General features: G+C 34.1%; 1 protein-coding gene across 16 annotated transcripts in view; it reads left to right on the forward strand.

Annotated features, from left to right (window-relative positions):
• The window catches only part of STAG2 (stromal antigen 2), a 139,232-nt gene extending 129,369 nt beyond the window's left edge, over positions 1-9,863 (forward strand). For all 16 annotated transcript variants that reach the window (XM_050776594.1, XM_050776604.1, XM_050776595.1 and 13 more), the window contains 3 exons: positions 1,651-1,777; positions 3,012-3,089; positions 7,937-9,863. In XM_050776594.1, the coding sequence (XP_050632551.1) occupies positions 1,651-1,777; positions 3,012-3,089; positions 7,937-7,960 (229 nt within the window). In that variant the 3' untranslated portion in view covers positions 7,961-9,863. The remainder of the gene's footprint in view (positions 1-1,650; positions 1,778-3,011; positions 3,090-7,936) is intronic.
• Positions 9,864-10,592: the final 729 nt, after the last annotated feature.

Genomic DNA, 10,592 nt, shown 5'->3' on the forward strand with positions numbered 1-10,592 from the left:
ATCCTACAACTAATTTCTTGGCTTCCAACTTGTCACCAGTCCATATATTCCAGAATTCTGCCATGCAATCATTTGGTCTGTATCTCTCCCCATAAAACATTATACCAGTTCCTAAGATCCTATATAATAGCATGTTACTACTGAGTACCATTTTAATTCCCAATTATAGTTAACCGCCCCCCGCCTCCCCCTCCCTCCCCACTGGCAACTACAAGAAATTATCTCAGTTAAATAACTATTACCAGAAGATTCTTTGGTGATTGTACCATAAGTCATCTATTGCGTGGGACTCTAAAGCATTTTCATCTTACAATGATTTTTCTATAATGGTATCTGCCCTATAAATAAAAATACTTCCAAATTATCTTATTTTTCATAGCTCGTATCACATGTATCTTCCTTGTATTTCAAACAAAATGCAGAACAGCTTTCTGATTTTCTGTCACATGGTTCATACAGCACGTATATTCCCTTCACGGTTGCCTCCACAAAATACAGTAAAATTGTCTTTCTACCTAGAATTGTTAGGAAATAAGGACCATTATAAACATATTTGTCCAGGTAACATGGATCAGACATCATACCTTGTTATCTTTATATCTTTTAAGAACCAGCATAGTATTGTGTAAATTGTAAGCATTCGGTAAATAATTGCTGGGGTTTTGGCAACTTTCTTGACTATGGGGGTGTCTTTGGATGAGAAAAGAAGGTAATGTTGGCCAAACTGGGGAAAAACAAGTCCTACTCAGTCTCACAATTATGTTGGCTACTTTATGCTGATCTGGGCTACTTTGTGAACTTAATGTATTCCCCATAATTATGTAATAACATATATAACTCTTGGTCTTAGTTTTTCATTTTAAATTTCTATATATGTCTTAGTTTGAGTTTCATAGGGCACACGAATCTAAGTTTCAGCATGAGTGTTCCTCATTTCTTCCTGAGGCAGAATTAATCCCTTATTTTAGTATGTCCTTAGAACATTTGATGCATAGTTTTCTTGTAATTTTTATCATATTTTGTCATAATTAATTGTTTATCTCTGTTTGCCATAGTAGACTGTAAGCTCCTTGAGGGCAGGAATCATGTCTTAGTCTTATTCATCTTTTTTTTTTTTTTTTTTTTTTTTTTAAACATCCATAGGACACAGTAGAAGCCTGTCACATAGTGGGCATTGTGTGAGTGAGTGTGCACATGCCTGGTACACATTAGGTACTGAATGAATGAGGGAGTGATGGGTAAAAGTAGCATTATATATTGATGAAAATATGTGTATTCTGAAAATGTCATTTCTTTGGTCTCTGTTTTATGTTTGTTTATTAATTTGTACCCTGCCTACTTTCAAAAAGGATTTGAGGTATCTAGTATGTTCCCATGTGGGAAATTCTCATTGAATCTTGTATATGGCATATCAGAACTATAAAGCTAAATGTACTGAAGTAATGTAGAATAAACATAACTCCTTAGCATTTTTAGACAAGTGAACATTGGGTTTTGACATCATTGATGACATAATGCCTAATCATTCTCCCTGACCTTTAATTCCATCATTTTCCATTATACTTGAATATAGAGAGCCACATACTGCTGCCTATATATTAATAGTCATGACGTGAGTTCAGATCTTGACTTTGTTTTATATTTCTCTAGTCGGCGTGGCACAAGCCTAATGGAAGATGATGAAGAGCCAATTGTTGAAGATGTTATGATGTCCTCAGAAGGGAGGATTGAGGATCTTAATGAGGGAATGGATTTTGACACCATGGATATAGATTTGGTAAGAAACTTCATGATTTCTGTAAGATTTTCAATTTAGATCTTTTGAAAATTATGTTGGATATTTATTAGAGTAGAGAAATACTTACCAAGAGAAATAAGTTTTGCAAAAATATTAAATAAAATAGTTGCCAGGGGTTTTAGATATATGGGAAGGGATTTAGAAGGTTGGTGAAGGTGATAGATCCTAGATTAAGATGATAAAAATTGTCTGTTTGCTTCTGAGATTAATTTAGGAATATATAGGTTTAAAGGGTATATTTTGATTAATACTAATTTGACTATGAAAGTCAATTGTTATTTAATTATGCATTAAACATGAGTATAAAAGTATACCATTATCAAAACAATGTATTAATACTACTTGTTGAGACAAATTCAATATCAGATAATGAAGTAAAATTATTTAAACTTGAAGGAAGTTAAATACAGGAAGGAGTGTATTCTTTATTAATAATTAAATATGTGATTAGGGTTGATCATACACAAAATGGTTTTACATATTTCATTTTGCTACATATCTCATTCAACTTTGTGAAGTAAGTTGAGATGATTGAGAATATTGAAACTTACTCTCTCCAAAGAGGCAAAACTAGCAAACAGTAAAGTTGATACTTCTAAGTCAAGTCTTATGATTTTTTTTAGTATATTGTGTATTCTTCTTAAAGAAATAATTAAATTTTTAGAATGGTATAAAGGTGCCTCAAAAGGAAAACGGATTTGAGAGAATGATTTTTAAAGTAAAATGAAAAATGAGTTTTCCGGTTTTTGTCTCTCAGGATAATTTTCCATGAGTTTTTTATTTTTTATTTTATTTTTTTATTTTGAGACGTAGTCTCACTCTGTCACCCAGACTGGAGTGCAGTGGCGCGATCTCAGCTCACTGCAAGCTCCACCTCCTGGGTTCATGCTGTTCTCCTGCCTCAGCCTCCTGAGTAGCTGGGACTACAGGCGCCCAATTTTTTGTATTTTTAGTAGAGACGGGGTTTCACCGTGTTAGCCAGGATGGTCTCGATCTCCTGACCTCATGATCCGCCCGCCTTGGCCTCCCAAAGTGCTGGGATTACAGGCATGAGCCACCGGGCCCGGCCAATCATTTTCCATGAGTTTTTAAAATACTGTGTCAGGTACACTTGCAATCACATAGGCCATGTGAACACTTAACTTGGATATTTTCAGTTACTATCTGGTTTGTAGATATAGCTAATGTCAACTTATTTCCTTTTTTCCTTTAGCCACCATCAAAGAACAGACGAGAGAGAACAGAACTGAAGCCTGATTTCTTTGATCCAGCTTCAATTATGGATGAATCAGTAGGTTTAATTTAAATGTACCCCAGGATTGCAAAATCAAAAGTATAGGCAGTCTCTCAGTTTGAGGTTGAAAACCTGGGGTAGCATACTGAGAATAGATGAAAACAGTTGGACGTGAGAAAAACAGGCAGGCAGGCAGGATTTCAGTGGGAGGGGAAGAGAGTGATGCAATAGTGGTGACAGATTAGAAAAGTACTTTTGAATCCTGGCTGACTGGGACTTGAATATTAAGGAATTTGGACTGTTCTTCCAGGTTTGTACTGTTCTTCAATGGGTTGCCCATTGAAGGATTTTTAAATAAGGTAATGTCATGATGAGAATTGTGTTTCAGAAAGATTTCCTTGACATTTATGGATGGGACAGGGTGAATGAGGGGCGTAATATAAAGGCATGGTGAAAAATAATGAGAACTTGAACAAAGGCTTTGATAATGAAGAGAAGGTTATTGAGCTGTCTAGGATGAGAGTCAGTTACCACTCCCACCATCCTTAATTGGTTATTATTGGGCTTTGTCAGTTCTTTTTCTTAAATACCTCTTATATCAGTCCCCTGTGCCATATTCTTCTTGACAGTGCCTTGATTCGGGTCCTCCTCAGTTTTCACATGGGCTGTTGCAAAGCCTTTAAGCTGATATTGCAGTTCCCCTGCTCCTTTATACCTCTTGTGGGGTCATATTTCTAAAAATGCAGATGTGATATTCTCACTTACCATTCTTTTATTGATTTTTTTTCCTCCATTGCCATTAGGAAGAAAATTCTAGCTCCTCAGCCTAGCAAACAAAGCCTTTTATGATCTGGTTCCCTTGCCACCTTAACCTTGGCCTTTTCCTTACATGTATTCTATGCTCTAGCCATATCAAATCTTGTAGTTCCTCTCAGATACACTATGCTCTTTCCTGACTCCATAACTTTGTATAAGCTTTTTTTCTGCCAGAAATTCCCCTTTATTTTTCCTCCTAGTAAAGTCTTTATTTGATACTAATTCTGACATTACCTGTGGAATTTTTGCTGACTTCTAGATTTTTTTTCTCTTCTTCCTTAACTCCTTGTACACACTTTATTGTAATAATTACCAGACTTGCATAGTGAGATAGGATATTACATGCCCTGGTCCTTCACTAGATTGAAATCCCTGAGGCAGTGATGATGTTATTCATTTTTAGTTCTGCCCAGCACAGTAGATATTTAGTTTTGTCAAATGAATAAATTTGACATCTCCCTTTTTAGTATCTACCCATTTTATGTTCCTCGTTCCTCACAGCTACTGCCTCAAGTGATGGTTATACCCTCCTCTAAGGCCTCCCTTCTATGTCCAATTTCTACCATTCCCTCCTTGCCCTCTCCTACCTCATAATCTGCTTTCAGATAGCTTTTAGAACTATTTTGACAAACTAATTCACACTAACATGTTTATTAATAAGGCCAAGGGGCTGGGCTTAGTGGCTCATGCCTGTAATCCCAACACTTTGGGAGGCCAAGGTGGAAGGATTGTTTGAGCCCAAGAGCTTGAGACCAGCTTGGGCAACACAGTGAGGCCCCATCTTTACAAAAACTAAAAAAAAATCAGCTGGGCATGGTGATGCGTACCTGCGGTCCCAGCTACTCAGGAGTGCGAGGTGGGAGGATCGCTTGAGCCCAGGAGGTTGAGGCTGCAGTGAGTTGTGTTTACGATACTGCACTCCAGCCTGGGTGACAGAGCCGAGACCCTGTCTCAAAAAAAAAAAAGTAGAATCTGCTTCGATTGGTCTTATGTGTGGCCTTAAGATTCTGCATTGCTAACATGCTGTCGGTGCTTCAGGTCTGCAAACCATACTTTGAGTAGCAAGACTTTATAGTACCTAAGTGACCTATCCCACTCATAAGTCTGAAGTTTATGGTTTTCTTGATAATGAATCTAACAGTATGTATCATCTTAGTTTGTTAAACATGAAAGTAGTGATTATGATGAGGGGTAAAGGAATATTTTCAAGCAGGTGTGATGAAATGCATTTATTCAACAATTTATTACATCAGAAGTTGGTGCTGAAGTGAATAAGACACTCTCCCTGTCCTTAAGGAATTCATATTCTAGTGCACCTTGACTATCACTTTGAAATGAAAAGTATGGAAGGTAGTAGCTGAGAGCTTGGGTGACAGACACTATGCTAGGTATGATTTATTTTGATCTTCTCAGCAACCTTGTGAGAAAGGTAATGGGAATTTCCACTTTCATGCTGTAGTAAGCTGAGACTGAAGAAGTGGTTTAGTGACTTTGCTCAGTTATACAGTTAGGAAGTGTCCAAGTAGTAATTTGATGCCAGTTCCTTTTGATTTAATAATCTCCTGCTGTCTCTACTGTCGTAATCCCCATTTGGATGAAACACCAACAGAAGTAATTAAGAAATTGAAATGGTTAACTATGATCAAAATTAATATGGGCAGTTAGGATCACCATTTTTTAATGTATTTGTCTAATGTCAGGAGAACTTTTAACATTTGTTTTCTTAGTTACATACTAGATTTGCAAACAGGTGTTCTTCAGATTACTAAAATAATGAAACAGCAGTATTAACTGTGTATCTATTTTTGACATTTAACATTTAGAGAAAAGTAGGGTCCTAATAGTCATTTTTTATTTATGGTGATTTTATAGCGTTCTCGTGTACATTGAATGTTACAGCTGAGAGGCTTTTATTTATTCTTAATTTGATAATAGTTTAGCTGCTTCTGCTACTAAAATTAGGAAAATGAGCACTTGTACTTATAACTGTAGTTTTATAGCATTACCACATGATGGCAGCAGTCACATAACTGAATGCTCAATAATCTTTAAAGGCTTAGGTTTCTTTAGAAGGCTTTGACAATGTAATTTTTTTTTAAAGTTAATAGTTTATTTTTAAAATATACACTAAACTATACTCCATACTGTCTCAACCATAACTTAAGAAATGGAATAATGGAAAATTTTAAATGTAAAGTTCTGTTTGCCTTTATACAATACCCCACATCTGTTCTTACTGAAGCCCGTAATAACGGGGTCATCAAAACAGTAGCAAAATTGGGATTTAAATTCTTTAATGTCCAGTTCTAAGAAGTGGTAATATAAACACTCTGAACCTATCATTTTGTGTTGCATATACATAAAATTCTAGATTTATGGTATAGCTGGTTTTATATTTGGACACAAAATTGGTTTATAACATTTTGATAACAGTCGTTTTCTGCCAGAATTGCCAAAATATACTGAAGTTTGATATTTGTACTTCTAAAAATATGTTAAAGTATTTATTAATGTTAACATCAGAAATAGGCAGAGTTTGTGTTGGCACAGAAAAGAGTGTCACTACTCTCATTCCCCTGTGTTGAGATTCTCTTATTAGAATTATTTATAGTATAAAATTGGTAAAGAAGGGCTCCATGTAATGGAACTAATTTAATGTTCTAGTAAGAGAATCTAGTTATAACCTAGTCTGTACAAAACAAAAAGAATCTCAGGGGTTTGGGTGCTTTCTAGTCAGGCACTCTGTTTGTAAAGAACTTGAGTTCATCTTTATCCCATACTCTATACTAAATTGCTAATTAAGATTTTATACTTTCATTCATCATCAGACCTTTCCCTACCGAGATTCATAGACTGTTATGGCAAGAATTGGCCTTTAAACATTATCTAGGTCTCTTTGGTGGAAACGTTCTAACCACCCAAACTCTTGTCTTTAACCAAAAAAGGAGAACCCTGAAGCATGCGGGAAGGGGAGAGGACAAGGGATTAGTAGTGTGGTAGTTATTGTGAATGGACAGGTAAGAAACTGGGTGCACGAGTCCTCTTTGTTTTCATTACTTGGGATTCCAAACACTACTTGATAATTCATTATAAAGAGGCTGCAATCAGATACTTGTTTCTGGGTCTGAAAATACACAGTTTCTTCAGCTTATGGTTATATATGAGTTCTATGACTTTTGTTCATAGAACTTATGAGAGATTTAACTTGTAAGTAAGAGCTCTTTGTAATATTTCAGCTCATTACATCTGGCTTTGATACCAGTTCTTACTAGCTCATTATAGTATTCTAAAATATTACTTAATGGGCATAAGTGCTAGAATTTTAATTGAACAACCTAACTTTTAGTATATATACTAACAGTCACATGCTATTCTTGTTTAATGAACAAGGGAGAGTTGCTCCATTCATCATCTGCTTTTACTTTTAGACAAGTAATTATTAGATTTTACCTAACATTCCTTTCTCAGCTGGAGTATATAGAAAGCATCAATATAAGTCATTTTGCCCTGATTTTACCTTACCTTTTTGATTTCTTAAAATTTGTAGTTCTGTTCTATTCACTTTGGCCATATTTTCTAAAGAAAGCTTCCTGCTTTCTACATACTTGAATTGTTCTTAGATTGTTTTTGGTCTGCATTTTCAAATGCCTTTTTGAAAAACTGTATCCACTTCCAGCACAAATAGCCAAGTTTGCAAGACTTTCTTAACCTCTTTCCAAGGAACCTGTGCCAGAAATATATGTGAAGAAGCACATTCATTTATTCATTCAACAAATACCTATGTTGAGTGCCTATGTTTAGGGCATTATCTAGACATCAGGGGTATATATAAACATAATTAATCCAAGGTTCCTACTTTAATTATATTTGTGAGGTAAGTAGCATCTTGATTAGTCCTGATGTTATTTCATTGTATATCATGGTCGATTTAATTTTAGAATTATACATCTGAAGAGAGAGGAAGTTTTCAAAGTGGTTTTATTAGCATGTTATTTAACATAATAAAGCATTAATGTAATGTTTACAGATATATTTAAATAAATGAATGACTTTTAACGAGATTTTCTCCCCCCTCTCTCTCTCATTAGGTTCTTGGAGTGTCAATGTTTTAATACCAGTACACAATTAAATCTGTGGTGAAGTCATTTTCTAAGTGGAAGAGGAAATTTTAAAGTGTGGTAGATACAGTGAAATTCTGTACAGATTTTTCTCTAAGGAGAATATGACATGCTTATGCTTACCAAGATCAAGTGCATTGAGGGGCAGTTTTGTTTGCCTGAATAAAAGTAAAGGACAAGTAAACAATTTGATGATAAGCTACAGTTTTTCTTAGAAAGTAAATATTTTATTTATGCGCTGTTAGTTGGCTTTTGAATCAATTATTTCATGCTTTTTTTTAAAAAAAGAAAAAAAACAAAATAACAATCTGAAGAGGCATTTGGTACAGATACGAATTCTCTTACATTTATTTACTGGTTGTACTAAATAATGATGACCTCTGCTGGATTTTTGTTTACATCCAGAAAACAATGTTAAGGATGTATTTATTCCCCTACCCTGAAGAAAGTGTAGGATAGAATTGTTTTTAGCATTCTAAATTTAAATGCTTAAAACATCAATCAACAAAACTTTGTTTTAAATATTGTAATTGTGGAGAAAAGTAAACTTATAAGCAGAACTTTTACAATTTTTTCATCTAAAAGTATTTTAAGATATTTTTAAAATCCAAGAGCTTCTCTATACTTTTCAGAAATATCCAGATGCAGTGAACTGCCAGAAGGTAACCAGTCTCAAACATGCTTATCCCATTATCAACCCTGAAAGTTTGCTTGTCCTTTAAGATAAAAATGTAATGTTGTGATATTCCTTCCAGTAGTGCCACTGTATTTTGTCTCCAAATAAAAGAAGCTTATTGTAGTATGTTTGCAGAAAAATTCTAAACAAAAATTATACAGCTTATTAGAGTGTGGGAATAGGGATCTAAATTTTAAATAAAATTATATATATATATAAATTGGTGCTGATTTTATAATTGCGCAGTTTGTTTAGTTTTTTCTTACTTTTAAATTCCAACTTAAAATTATGAGGTTTCAGAAATATATTGAAAGTTTAACAATGTTTAAAAATAGAAAAGCATGAGTGTTCATGCTTTAAAATGATTTTTAAATTTGTATTTTATATTGTTTTATCTATCTGTCTTTGCAAGCAGTCTTCAGGTTAAAGATACTTCTAACAGGTTACAGTACATTTCCGCTGTATGTAAATTAGATGGGATAATAGAATTCATAACCCATAATATTCTTTGAAAGCTAAGCTTTAAACTTCATTTTATGTCCTTTCACAAATAAATTAGTTTAAAACAGAAAGTGGCTACTTGCCATTTTGACATCAACTCATTTTGCGAGGCTTAGGCAGCTAGACATCGTTTAAAACAAAATATTAACTTATATTACATGTGTATCTATCTTTTGTCAGTCGTCTCTCAGTTCTTGAGGTATATTATTTTAATCATTCCATGCCTTAATATGCTTGCAATACAAGAATATCTTCAGATGGGTGAATACCAAAAGGCTTTCAGTTTTTAGTCAGAAATCAAGCATTGGGCTGTGGTAGCCAAAAACCATAGGTTAGCTAAAAAGATCATGATACAATTATTTTATTAAGTCATGGTTAATAACAAATGAATCCAGACTTGTCTAACAGATTTTCCATCAACAAATATTGTTATGTGCAAAAGTATTGCCTATGTTGTTTTACACACCACTGCATTAACTAGAACTGCTGAGAGGACTGTATATATGATTTTAAACCTAAGTTGATTTTTTTTCTCACTCTTGAAAGGAGTACTTCTTTGTGAAAGCAGTTCTTACAGCTTTGTTTTCAACCAGCTAAAAATGTTTTATATATTACTCTAACCTGTTGTCCTCCACATTCTATTGTCCTAATTGTACTGTTTTCTGATTTGTATTTATGTCTTGAGACAGTAACTTTTTGAATAAAAATAAACCTACAGTATGTTGTATGTTTTCTCTTGTACTCAGAGGGGGAGGGTGACTATAAATGGTTTGCAGATTATATCTATTATCACATCTTTTCATGTGTTTGGGGAATAATTTATAGAGAATGCCATCAGTTTATATTTTTAATAAATCATATGTATTTATAATGAAACCAAATCCCTAATTGGGTTATTACTTTAAAATAGGAATCTGTAACCATTATTGCTTTAATTTTCATCTGGTATAGGTTAAACACATTTACAAATGTTTCCATTGTTTATACAGGGTACATTTGAGTGCCTTCTGTGTGCTAGGCATGTGTTAAGAGATCTCTCCTTCATAGATCCATTGGGGAAAACAAAATAATAAACTTGTAATAAGTGCCAGGAAGGAAACAGGCAGGATATGCTGAGGTAGAGAATGAGAGAGAGAGAGTAAGAGAGAAACCTGTCTTAAATAAGGGGCTCATGGCATGGAGGTAAAACCAACATTTGAAAAAGAATTTACTAATTGAATCCATATTGAAAACTCATCAAAGAAAGTGTTAACAAGATTTGCATTGTACTCTTTAAGAGGTTCATGTCAGTGTAACACTAGCACATTGTTCATTTGGGCTAGTTTGTATATCATATTAGAATTGTCTTCTATCATTAGTGATTCAGAACTGAACGTATAAAATGATAGCTTAAACAACTGGGTGCTGTTTTAAGTAGTTTATGTGTAATAACTCATTAAGCTTCATGAC

This window comes from Macaca thibetana, chromosome X (genome assembly GCF_024542745.1).
Source record: "Macaca thibetana thibetana isolate TM-01 chromosome X, ASM2454274v1, whole genome shotgun sequence".
NCBI lineage: Eukaryota > Metazoa > Chordata > Mammalia > Primates > Cercopithecidae > Macaca > Macaca thibetana.